This window comes from Muscardinus avellanarius (genome assembly GCF_963383645.1).
Source record: "Muscardinus avellanarius genome assembly, chromosome: 3".
NCBI classification, from domain to species: domain Eukaryota; kingdom Metazoa; phylum Chordata; class Mammalia; order Rodentia; family Gliridae; genus Muscardinus; species Muscardinus avellanarius.
Genome location: NC_137788.1, coordinates 75,673,158 through 75,686,614, shown reverse-complemented (window position 1 = coordinate 75,686,614; position 13,457 = coordinate 75,673,158). Strand labels below are relative to the sequence as shown.

At 42.9% G+C, this 13,457-nt stretch overlaps 1 protein-coding gene across 1 annotated transcript in view; it reads left to right on the top strand.

Annotated features, from left to right (window-relative positions):
* Window positions 1-255: 255 nt before the first annotated feature.
* Window positions 256-13,457, top strand: part of DDAH1 (dimethylarginine dimethylaminohydrolase 1) — a gene marked incomplete at its 3' end in the record, with an annotated part of 147,781 nt that continues 134,579 nt past the window's right edge. Inside the window, exon 1 of the mRNA XM_080690705.1 lies at window positions 256-677. Within this exon, the coding sequence (XP_080546831.1) occupies window positions 375-677 (303 nt within the window). The 5' untranslated portion in view covers window positions 256-374. The remainder of the gene's footprint in view (window positions 678-13,457) is intronic.

The window sequence follows — 13,457 nt, the reverse complement described above, 5'->3', positions numbered from 1 at the left end:
GCCATATGTTGGGGAAGAGTGGGGAAAGAGGTCAGAGTGCACACACTCACACCCATGGGCCACTGCCCACTCTCCAAGTCTTCTTTGGGGCCCACGAGCGTCTGCACCTGCGGCGGACCGCAGACCCCCCCGGGCCAGACAGAGGTGACTCTCGGCCGGGGTCCACCCACCTGCGCGCCCCGCTCCCGGGCGAGGTGCTCCCGCCGACCCCTCGGGAGTGGGCGCGGGCTGCGGCCGGCGCCCCGAGCTCTGGGCATGCTCAGTGGCGCGGGCAGGGCTCCGGCGCGAGCGGCGGCGGCTGCACCACATTCATCGGCTGCCAAGGCGAGCGGCCGGGCGCTCCAGGCTCCGCGCCGCCCCTCGCTCCCGCAGCCATGGCCGGCCTGGGCCACCCCGCCGCCTTCGGCCGGGCCACCCACGCGGTGGTGCGAGCGCTGCCCGAGTCCCTGGGCCGGCACGCGCTCCGGCGCGCCCAGGGCGAGGAGGTGGATTTCGCCCGCGCGGAGCGGCAGCACCAGCTCTTCGTGGGCGTGCTGGGCAGCAAGCTGGGGCTGCAGGTGGTGGAGCTGCCGGCCGACGAGAGCCTCCCGGACTGCGTGTTCGTGGAGGACGTGGCGGTGGTGTGCGAGGAGACGGCGCTCATCACCCGGCCCGGGGCGCCCAGCCGCAGGAAGGAGGTAACCGGCCGGGCGCGGGCCGCCCACCCGGCTCCCGGGGCCGCCCCCCGCCCGGGCACAACTTCCCCGGGCCCCGGGGTGTGCGCGGGGGTGTGCGCCGGCGGCGGCCAGAGAGAAGTTCATTGTTCACACCCCCTGGCTTTGGGCACCTTGCAGAGGATCCGAGCGAGGGTGCCGTGCGCACCCGGGCAGGTGGATGGGCTGGGGAATCCATCTCGCGAGCATTTTTATTGGCAAGAATTAAACAGCAGCCAAGACAATGTCTTCCTGCGTGTTTTCTAGGGAGCAGGGGCCGAGAGGGGTGCCGCCCCTGGAGGGAGGCCGGGCGGAGGCTGGGGCCCCCCAGGGACACTGAAGCCCCCAGTCCTGCCTGGCGCTCGGAGCGGGCGGGCAGCGGAATTCACCCGGCGTGGTGCCCACGGCCCTGGGGCGTCCTGCGTTACTTTCCCAGGGTGGCGTGTGAGTCCCAGAGAGCACAGGACTGGCCAGCCAGTGAATTCGAGGGAGAGTCGTGTTGGCTGGTGGGCTGTGTGTGTGTGTGTGTGTGTGTGTGTGTGTGTGTGTGTGTGTTTGAATGGGCTAGGTTTGAGAAACTAGTCTCCGTGAGACGGATGCGTGTGTGTGTCTAATTAGAAAGGGTTATTTCACAAATTCCATAATTTGTAATTCTATATATTTTTCAACCCATTGCAATTAAGAAAGCTTTTTATGTTCCCAGGGGAAACGTAACTACTTTAAAACATTGCAGCGTGTGAAATGGCTATGATTACTGTAAAGACAGTGTAGGTTAGAGAGGAACAAAAAAATAGAGGGAGATTGGATTTTAAAATGCCATCTGGTTGGGGATTCTTCTCATGGCCCCTTAAGAGCTCAGGCTCAGGACTCTTACTTTTGGCATCTGCTGGCATTTCAAGACACAGGTGGTTTCTTGCATATCTGGATATGTAGGGACCTCCCCCACACACACACACACACTTTTTCTCTTTTTCTTTCACATTTTTTTTTTTTTTTGCAGTACCCGGAAGGAACCCAGGAACCCAGGGATATTGTACCTCTGAGTTACGCTCCCAGCCCTATTTTTTAGTCTTTTTATTTTTGAAACAGGGTCTCACTGAGTTGCAGAGGGCCTTGCTAAGTAGCTGAAGCTGGATGAGAACCTGCTATCTTCCTGTCTCAGCCTCCCAAGTACTGGGATTACAACCTGTGCCACCACGCTCGGCTGCTTTGTCTTTATTCACGTCACACTGGAAATGCCCCGGAGAGTTCATGATTAAAATATGTATATGCTATAGTGCTCTACATCTTGGTTGATGGAACGTCATTATTCTCATTATCTGAGAATAAGTATATTCCATTTATTTCTCACTGAAATAATCAGCTTCCCCTCCCTCCATTTTAGCTAAAAACCAAACAGCAACACTTCTCATTCCATTAGCCCATGGATCTCCTGCCTCGCCTTTCCATCTTTAAGTCTGAGGTGCCTCACTCACTATTTTAACCTGGTAAGGAAAGTAACCACATCTGAATACCTTTCTAATGTGTTTTAGGCCATATGGCACAGCTGTGGCTTGTCCTTAAAAGAGTAAAATGGGTTTCAAAAACCCTTTCAAAAATGGCACACATTTGATGAGAAGGATCCAGTTTCCTCTCAAGAGATTGTCACCACACTTACTCATCTGTTTCATTTTATTCCTATAATAAAAAACCTTCCAAATTTTCATCTTTCTGATGCTAAAGTGATGCTACTTTCTCCCCTGCCCAGATTTTGAGGCATATGCATTTATTTGTTTGTTTATCTTTGTGTAGCACTGGAGATTGAACTCACAGGCATTCTACCTCTCAGCTAAACCCCCAGCCCGATTTTATTTGGCTTTATTTTGACAGCTGCCTGGTCACTGCATAGTAAATAAGAATATTAGGTTGGTACTCAGTCCCATCACTCCGATTTTTGTGACCTCTAGGAAAGGTCTCTTGCCTCAGTTTTCTTGCCTATAGGGTGGACATAAAAATACCTATTTCAAAATACATTTACTAATACAGCTGAAATTTGCAGGGCAGGACATTTAATGAATGTTGGCTGTTATCCACTTCATGGGTCATAGAAGAGTGGCTTTTTGAATAAGAAACAGTCAGCTCTACACTGATGTAGTTCGTGAGAGTTGCCCTTCCTGGAGTGAAGGCAACTCACATTCATGCCTTAGGCGTCATCTTGATCTGTTCTGTGACACTGCCACTCAGCTTGGCTTTATGTTCTCCGGAAAGCACTTTTGTATTTGCACATGTTCTGGGTCACTGGAGTAACAGGCCTTTCAGCGAGGGAGAGGAATACAGGCAGCTCGTGTTGGCTGGGGTGTTTCTGAAAAGCAGGGCCGTGCTGGATAATGATCTTTGAAAATCTCTCAAAGTTCTAGCTTGCTTCCTTGGTGGGTGCCGATGCTTGCTGGATGAGTGCAATGCTAATGAGCTCATATAGACAAGCTGCTCGTGACTTTAAGATCCTCCTTGGATAGTTGCATTCTTTTTTTCCCGTGATGCTTGCCTTCCTAACTGAAGATCTACAGGAGCCGAGGAGGAGTTATTTTAAAATTATCATCACCGATCTCTCTGCCTCCAATCTTTTCTTTCTCCATTTTATTCCCACAGTGTAGCCACGTTGGTCATTTTTAAGACTCAGATCTGATCTTGTCCTTCCTCTGGTTAAAATTCAGATAATCCCATGGAGCTGGGCATTGCTTGTCTTTCCAGCTTCTGCCTTATCTCTTGCCCCACCCAAAGCTCCTCCAACCTTGGCTCCATCTGGTTTCTTTCATTCAAGCTCATCATACTATTGCTTTTCTGGACACAGTTTTCTTTCCTTTGTCTGAGACGTGCCTCCTTCCTCTGCTCTTTATTTCACCTGGCTGCCCCCACACATCCTTCAGCTCGTAGCTTGCTGTCACCATTAATACTATTAGCTAACACTTTTTGGGTGCTTGCCATTGGCCACAAACTGCCAGATTTATAACATATATTTCATTAATGCTCACATAAACTCTTTAAGCTCAACACTATCATTATTCTTGTCTGATGAATTCTTGTTGATGAATCTGAGGCTTAGTGTTACTAGGAGTGGAACCAATGAAACCAGGATTTGAACTCAGGTTTTTAGGACTCTAAGGCTATAGTTCTACTCTGTGGTATTAGACATTAAGTTCCCAAGCATGAGTTGGTTCTATTTTTTATTAGCACATAACAATTCCACAGAATAGTAGGATTCACTGTGGCATATCATACACACCTATAACATAATTTTATCAATTTTATTTCCCAGGATCGTTTTTTTTCTCCCGGTGGTACTGGGATTCCTGAAAACCCTTCTACCTCTGGACTACACTCCCAGACCTATTTTATATTTTTATCTGGAAACAGGGTCTTTTAAGCCAGCGTGGCTGGCTTCGAACCTGCCTCCCAAGCGCGGGGATTACAAGCGTGTGCCACCACGCCTGGCTCCCAGGATCTTTCTTACTCCGTCCCATTAATAGTCTCCCTTCTTGCATGATTCTGTGAGCTCCTAAAGCCCTCCACACCTCCTTTTATGATACTTATCCATACCATATGCTAATCGCCTGTTTACTTTTTGTGTCCCTCACAATTATGAACTGTGGCAGCAGGGATCATGTTTGCAATGCTCAACTTTTTGTCCTCAGGGCCTTGCTCACAGTAGGCACACAACAAATATTTTGTTGAACACGTGTTTCCATGATTTTAGTTCAACTTTAATTTTTACTTCTTATAATATTTTTTTATCTTTTGCAAGTGTTCCCAATAAGTGGAGTACCAGAAACTTTATTATGAGTGTAGGTCACTTATAACTTTCTCCCTCTCCCTGTTCCTGTCTTCATCTCTTGTTGTTTTTGTTTTTATAAAAATCTTGAAAAGTTTCTTTTTGATCAAAATATCATATTTAATAGATTTTTGGGGGGGCTTGGAAGAACTAAGAGCCAAATTTAAGAAACTACTGTGAAAGCCCAGTTTGTCAGAGATTTATATAACTTGGGGTCTCTGTTCAAGAAGCTTTAGTGAAGGAAACTCTGTTGTTTGTTGAGATAATCAGTGAATGTTAATTATCTAATTACTCTTCGTCTTCAGAAATATTATCTTTTTAATATGCTTAATACTTTGAAAACAAGAAATCAGCCTTGAAAAGCCTATCATACTTCAGGTGAATCCAGCTTACTTTTTAGGGGGAAAGGTCAACTTTTAAATGCCAGAATCCTGTAAACCAATTATCTAAAAGCTGAAGTAGGACAAGCAACAAGGTGTAAGAATTGAAATAATTTAAAATTTTGTATAGATTATACAAAGTTCCAAATTTAGCCAGCTGCCCACTTTCCCTCCTTAAGAGGCAACTAATAGTATCATTTAAATTTTTTTTTCAGAAGGCTTTTAGTACCTAATAAATGATTAACTGATAAAACGTAAGTAAAATTGTGAAATATATCCTATGCCCTTTTGTCCCTCTTTTTTTATTTGTGGGTACTGGGATTGGACTCCAAGGGCATTCTATCTCTGAGCTACACTCCCAGCCCTAATTTATTTTGAAACAGGGTCTCACTAGGTTGATGAGAGTCTTACTACTTGCTGAGACTGTACATGAACCTGTGAATCTCCAGTTTCAGCCTCCCAAGTACTGGGATTACAAGCCTATACCATCCTCCCCAACCCCCTTGCCCCTTTTTTTTTTTTTTTTTTTTTTTTTTTTTTTGTGTGTGTGTGTGTGTGTGTGTGTTTGGTGGTACTGGGGTTCCTGGAAGCCCTTCTACCTCCGGGCTACACTCCCAGACCAATTTTTATATTTTTTTATTTGGAAACAGGGTCTCTTAAGCCAGCGCGGCTGGCTCCGAACCTGCGCGATCCTCCTGTCTCTGCCTCCCAAGCGCGGGGATTACAAGCGTGCGCCACCATGCCCGGCTCCCCTTGCCCCTTTTTAAGAGTGGTTTTATCCTCTCCCAGGTACCAAGATTAGTATGCAGGAAAATTCTGTCTATGAGAAATTCGCACACATACATTCTCACAACGTGATAATAGCTTTAATTATTCTTTCCTTGATCATTTTAGGGTCTCTTAGGAAAGAAGACAAAGTAATAAATCCTCAAAGAACTTAGGCATCAAGTAGAGGAATGGAGACATAAATGTAAGGAGTGAGTACTATGTATGTGGGTAGAGAGTCCCCTTCTCTTAGGAAACATCCATTAGAAAGTACATATTTTAGTCCTGATATTATTCTCAGGCTAGTAAAAAGCACAATTATGCTGATCCGAGAGTCAAGGTGATCATCAAGATTATGTCTAATAGCAGGAACTAACAAGTGCCAAGTTTTTATGCGTGCACGAATAAAAAAGATGGTGTCATTATTAGCTCTATTCAAAAGACAAGAAAACTGAGGCTCAGGCAATCCAAGATTAGGTAACTTGACCAGCGTCACATGCATCTAATCAGTTACAAAAGCGAAGGTTTCATGACAATGTGAAGGTCATTTTTATTTTTACTGGAGGTGCCTATTGCCAGTTATAATTAATCCTAACGGGACATTAAATAAATGTAGACTAGTGTTTTAATCCTACTTAACACAGTAATGATATGTTATATGACTTGGTTGTTAACTAAGTGAATTATTTTGCTTCATTTTTCTCAAAAATGGAGTAAAATGTTTTCATTTTAAAGAGTAGTCATCCAGTGATTTACACGCACCTTCTAAATCACTTGGGCAGTTTGTGCATAATTGTATCTTATTTACCAGCAGAGTGGATGTTTGCTCTTTTAAAATGCACACATTTCGAGCCGGGCGTGGTGGCGCACGCTTGTAATCCCCGCGCTTGGGAGGCGGAGACAGGAGGATCGCTCTGGTTCGGAGCCAGCCTCGCTGGTTTAAGAGACCCTGTTTCCAAATAAAAATATAAAAACAGGTCTGGGAGTGTAGCCCGGAGGTAGAAGGGCTTCCAGGAACCCCAGTGCCACCAAAAAAAAAAAAAAAAAAAATGCACACATTTCCTCAAACCTCTGTTTTACTTCAGGTGAGGGTACTGCCTAAACCATGGCAGTCACGGAAAGTGAGCATGCCGGAGGCTCCTCACATGGCAGCGAATGAATGGTTCTTGATAAATTGTCACCTCCAACTGGTTAGAACAACTGTTCCCTTTCAGAATGTTTCTTTTTCAACACTTCACATGGCCTTGGCAATAAAGTTTGGAAAATGATGTGTCCCAGAGACCAGGATGCGAATGATAATGTAATCTGTTCTTGTATGGCTGATCTTGAAAGCCTTGAAAATAAAGAACTACATGATGAGCAGGGAGTGATTTCTATTAGACACTATTAGCTGAAAATGAGCTTTCTACAGAGATCTGAGAATCATTAGAGAATCATTATTAGACTAAGAAGGCAGGGCTGGGTCCGTTGTCGTTCAAATATGCTAGACAATTGCTTTTGCGTGCACGTATTTGGATTCTTATTAAACTCAAGTTTCTTCAAAATTAGTTTTATTTATAGCAATGGTACCCATCCATTCATATAAACTACAACCATAGGAGAATTTACTCAAGATTTTATTTTTTAATTTTTATTGGTGCATTATATTCACACATCATATTGGAGTAAAAAACTTGTGTGTACATCTATGTACACATCACTGATTTACTCAAGACTTTAGAACAAACAGAACCTTCCACTGCCTTTGTATCACAAATAAATTACCCATGCCATCGTATCACCTTAATATAAGCTTGGAGATGTGTGTGGAATAAATGCGTACTAGCTATTATTTTATGGGTCTTTGTTATTAAAATCTACAACGACTTCAGAAAGCCTCATCTTCTGAATGGAGATCTGGATATTTTGTGGTAGTGTTCATCCCCCCTTAAAGGAATCTAAAGATAAAAAATTAAACCTTAGTGAGAAAGGTTTCATTTGCATCTTATATAAAACACAGTGTATTGCTCATCCCAGGTGATCTATAACTGTTTATTTACCATAACTGAACCCCCTGCTGTTCTGTCAGAATGTTCACCTGACCTTTGAAGTTAGCTTCCATTGCTTTGCCCAGGCTGATAGGAGGTGCATGAGGTATCTGTCAGAGTCCTTGGGCTCATTTGCTAAGCAGGAACTTTTTTTTTCCTAATAGACAAGCAAGAGTAATCTTAAGCAACAAATCCCTTTTTTGAAAAAATGTGTACACATAATTCCATCCCAGTTCACTTTGTCATTGTCAAATAATTTAATAATGTTCATTGTCTTCCTGAAGCTTAGTGCAGGAGGAGCAGTAGCACCACACAGGAAGGAATAAATCACCAGACTTTAGACTTATTTCTAAATGTCTAGATCATCCACGCAGGTCTGACAAGAGAAGTCAGCATGGCAGAGTACAAAGATAAAAGTACAAAGTATTACAGGTTTAGTTTGATTTTGCTCAGGGTAACGACCTGATTCAGCTCATGTTAGCAAATAAAAAGGGACTGCAACATTTAAATTGCTTTGCAGCTGAATGAGCTCATTGGGGGTAAGTTGTCATTTCAGTGAAGAGGTATATACATCAATATTTTGCCTGACTTGAATATGTATAAATAAATAAAACTTTGCCCTCATTAAAAGTATTTTGCCTTGATTCTTTTGTTCTTATATGGTGTAAGAAGTATTAAAATTTTCTTATTTTTGTGTGGCAGTAAGTACGAGTGTGACTTTGTATTTTTCTGTGGCAGTAAGTATGAAAATGACTTTGTAGCCAGGTGTGGTGGCACACACTTATAATACTGGTACTTGGGAGGCTGAGACAGGAGGATCGCAGGTTCAAGGACAGCCTCAGTGAGTAGTGAGACTCTCAACAACCTAATGAGACCTTATTTCCAAATAAAATAAAATAAAATAGGACTAAGGGTGTAGCTTGGAGGTAGAATGCCCCTGGGTTCAATCTCCAGTAAAAAAAAAAAAAAAAAGGATTTTTTTGAAAGCTAAGAGATAATAGTTTTATCACTCATACATGTTTGTACATCCTGTGTCTTTTACATGCCAGACCAATGTTTGGTACTGGGGAGATTTAGATGAATTAGAAATCTCTAGTATCTGCAAGGACCTCACAGTCCAGCTAAGGAAGCAGTCCAGTGGCAGACCCTTGAGGAATAGGGGACAGGTCCTGTGACAGATGTCTGCCTGGTGCTGTGGGTGCTCTAGGACTGTGTGTGACCCAGGCCATAGCTTCCAGAAGGAACAATTATTAACTAGGAATTAACTAGGGAAGGAAGAGAGGGGCAGCCTTTCCAGATATAGAGAGTAGAGTGAAATAGGATGGAAGTCATAGTCCAGTGAAAATTAATTTCATTAATGTTTGGAAAAGTGTAAGATTGAGAAAAGCTCACCTCTGCCCTCTCAGTTCCTTGATTTCAAGTTCTCCAAGAGAAACATATTCATTCATTACTGTATTTCTTGTTTGGGGGCTAGAGGAATTTTCCTGCCTAGAATACCCCATTTCTAGGTGTACTTCCCTCTTTTCCCTTACTCTCATTCTCCTCTTCCAGGACTTCTAATTAGCACATCTTAGAAACTATGTAGTCCACCCTGGAGTGGACTGAAGTTCACTTCCGGTCTGAGCCTCATTTCTTGAGATTCATATTAAGATGCTGGAAAGACTTTTTTTGTTGTTTTTGTTATATAAATAATCAGTGTATTGTTGTTTTCTGCCTTGGCCTATAACTTGCCACATTACTACATATCAGGCAAACTTGACATCCTGTAAGTCTATATAACATTACCTGTGTCAGTGGCAGGTAAGAGAAAACTAATTCCTATTTGGTGTTTAAATGTGTTTTTATTCACAAGTTTCTTCATCTCAAAGTAGTCAACATTGAATCTTACACTAATATAAATCGAGGGCAGCCTAACTAAGAGTGCACCCAGGCCAGGCTTGTAATCCCCGCACTTGGGAGGCAGAGACAGGAGGATCGCGCAGGTTTGAAGCCAGCCTCGCTGGCTTAAGAGACCCTGTTTCCAAATAAAAATATAAAAATAGGTCTGGGAGTATAGCCCAGAGGTAGAAGGGCTTCCAGGAACCCCAGTACCATAAAAAAAAGAGTGCACCCAAAATCATGGGGTAAACTTTGCACAATCATAGGTTAAACTTTGTATGCACAACAGGAAGCAGAATACTGAGAAAGGCAGCACCATCCTGCAGGATGAGATGGTGGTTTTATTCCAAAATGATTTAGGTCTTTCTTTTCAGCTTGAAGATGCTGTTCTCTTAAAACTAGGGTTGTGCTGAGGTGAAAAGTGTAGGGTGGGAAAGAGATAAAGAAATGGCAGGAAATGGGTGGGGAGGTGGTGATTACCTGATTCATGAGAAGGGATTGAGGTTTGATGAATAAAAAATACTGAATTTTATTCAACCCAAGAAATCATACTTGTTCCACTTAATTAACCAATTATATAAACTTGTCTTACTAATGATAACCCATTATGAGATGAAGGTACATTTGCTAAATCTATTTCAAAAGCTCTACTTACTCAACCATTTATACTATTTTTGATAAGTAAATTTTTCTTACAAAATACTTCAAATAAAAGCCAGAGATGCCAGGCATGGTGGCACTCGCCTATAATCCCAGGACTTAGGAGGCTGAGACAGGACAGGAGGATCATAGGTTTATGGCCAGTCTCAGCAACTTAGTTGACCACTTAAGTTCTGGGAATTGTGACAAAACTGGTAGCACAGTTTCCTACACAAACCGAGTCACATTTGATTTCTCCTCACTTGGGTTGACTCTTTTTAGGGTTGATTTCAGTGCAACCCCGAAACCTGAAGAAGAAAGTCGTTAACTTTGCCATTTGCTAGGAGCTGATTCTACCACCCTTCCTTTGGTACGTATTCCAAACCAGTAAGGGCGGGTTATGTTCATTGACACAGGAAAGATAGTTTCCCTTCTGAACCTGCATCTTTTGCATTTTGTAGGAGTAGATTTGGCACCACACCCTGAACCCGACACGAAGCAAAGGCTTCCTCCAGCATCATCCAGGTGGAATCTTGAGTCTTAAACTGAAATCAGAAGCCTTAGGGTCCAACATCAGGATTTGATTGTGGATACACTTGTAATGGGGATTAAAAACTCAACACTTTTCTTCACCCAGAGAAATTCAACATGTCCAAATGCAGAGTGTGCTAAAACATAATTATAATTTTTCTGTCATTCTCAGGTCATTGCCTAAAGGCCTAGAAATGGCTTTGAAAAAAATCACTGATTTCACGTCTTTCCTTTCCTTCACAACAGTAAACAAGTAGAAATCCAACCTTTATGTAAAAATGGCCAAAGGTAATTTCTTTTTGTTCCCAGAGTAAGTCATTGTAGCAATATTTGTTGGTGGTGGAGTGACTAGGTATGAGACATATAGATCAATGTCTAAGTTGGGGTTCACTCTGACAAAGTGTACATGATTGTTTAATATTGAGTTCATTTGTGATAACAAAGAAGTGAAATATCTGATTCTCAGTGGTAACTCCTGTTTCCCAGCTGAGCAGAAGAGAGTGTACCTCCTCACACATGTTCTTTTTACCCCCCCAAAAAAGAGTGCTCTGAAGATTTTGATAAAAGACATTAATGATAGATTGATGTGTGACTGTGACTAGGAGATTGTGTGTTTGTTGGAAAAGGGCTTGGAATTGTACAATTTGGAACTATGATTACATGAGAAAAAAAATGGGCAATGCAGTTGTCACACCCATGTCTGCATTTTCCTTTGTGAACACTGAGCTGGATAACTACGCCTCTGAATGGGTTGGAAGAAAAGTAAGGATTAATATTGTTTCTAAACTGGACCCCAGGGATGTTTCTTGGTGAAGGGGTGGAGTAATAGGGATGTAAGTGCATTTTCTAGAAAGTAAATGCAAAAACAAAAAACCAAACAAACAAACAAAAACATGATATAGCCCATTGGCCTCAGGGCAGCTGAAGACTCAATTATGATTCCATCCATGCTCCCTGAAACATTCCCCTGCCCTGTGGTCAGCCTAATGACTGGAAATGTACAAATGTAACAGCTTCTGTCCCTTCGCCTATTTTAAAAGCTCCCCTCGACAATACAGTTCATACACATTCTGAATCGGGTTTGGATAAAAATCAGTTTTAACAGTGCCTTCCTAGTGAATAAACTTGGCATTAATTTATCAGAAATACTTAGAGGAATTCTTGATTTCAGTATTTTGATGGTGTTCTAGCCAAGAGAGTTTCGTTCTCCCTCTCTCCTCCTCTTCTCTCTCTCTCTCTCTCTCTCTCTCTCTGTTTGTCTGTCTGTCTGTCTGTCTGTCTGTCTGTCTGTCTCTCTCTCTCTCTCTCTCTCTCTCACGCTCGTCTCACACACACCTTTTCTGTGACTGCCTCCACACAGGCCTCCTTTCTCTTGATTTCATCCTTTGGATGGGCTTTTCTAGAGCTGTTTATGGAGGAAAAAGAGTATGTTAGTACTTAGAACTTTCATACCCTTCTTTACCCTCCTCTGAAAGGGACGTTCCTTAAACACTGCATTCATCGGTCCTTCTATCCTGGGTCTAAATAGTCATTTTCAAATGTCACATTTATATTCATAAGTGAATTAGAAAAAAAATCACCCTAGTGGGTCACCCTGGTGTTTTTATGTTAGAAAATGAGCTGACATAGAATGAGAAATATCAAGAGTGCATGCATTACTCATAATAGCCAGGTGTTGTTTCATGTCTCTTTTGTTTCATTTATACACAGATACACACATGTATGTTCCCTTGTGAGTTGTAAGTCACAAAGTAAATTGTATTGCTTACTGTGAGTCATTGTCAAGAAATTTGAAATCCACGTATCTAAGAGACCAAAACAAAACTTAAAGACTATCATTTTGGTTTTTGTTGCCATTCTTTGCTGTTTGTAGCAATAATAGAATTTTAGCCTGTGTCAAAGGCACTTGATTTCCATTAAGCAAGAGGGCCATTTGGTCTTGGGGTCCTGGGCTTTCTACTACCTAGTAGGAAGGTAAAGTCACTAATGTAAATCCAGCAAAATGCAGAGGAAGAGGAAGAGGGAAAACAGAGTGTAGGTAGGAAGTCTTGGCCTCTTTCCAGTGAATACATACTTTCAAATATCAAGGACTCCCTCCTTACTGCTGTAGAATATTTCCATGTACTTAGAAATGATACATTGATTTGTAAATTGCATTATAATGTTGTGGTGTTACATCCCAGGATGAGAGGTATTCAGAAAGCCTGTCACTGGCCACATAACAGCCCAGTATTTTTCACGTGTCGCCGACCCTGGCCCCATTGCCCCTGCTCTTGCTTCTCCTTCTCCTGCTGATCTGCCCATCTGCATCTACAGCCTGCCCCTCCCCAGACCCATCATCACTTGAGGTGCCAGTTCTGCCTGGCACTTCAGTCTTTAGCACCCTCAGTGCGCACACCACGTACACAGTCCAGGCGCTGCCAGGCTGACTCAGGTGGTAGATTTGAGTCCTGAGGCATTCCTTGAGTTGTGGCTTTCTCTTCCCTTCCATGTGCCCTGGGGGCTGGAAGGGACAGTTGTAAATTCAAATTGTGATTCTATTAGCTCTGTGGCTTTGAACAAGTTGAGATTCACTTTCATTATCTGTAAATACTGGGTTGGTGTTAATAGCCTTGAAGCTTAGTTAGGACAATCAGATTTTCTGCTATGTATATACTACCAAGCAGTAGCATGTGCAGAGTTATTCCATCAGTGATCAGACCCTTTCTTTCTGCTGTTATTTGCTTTTTGTCTTCCT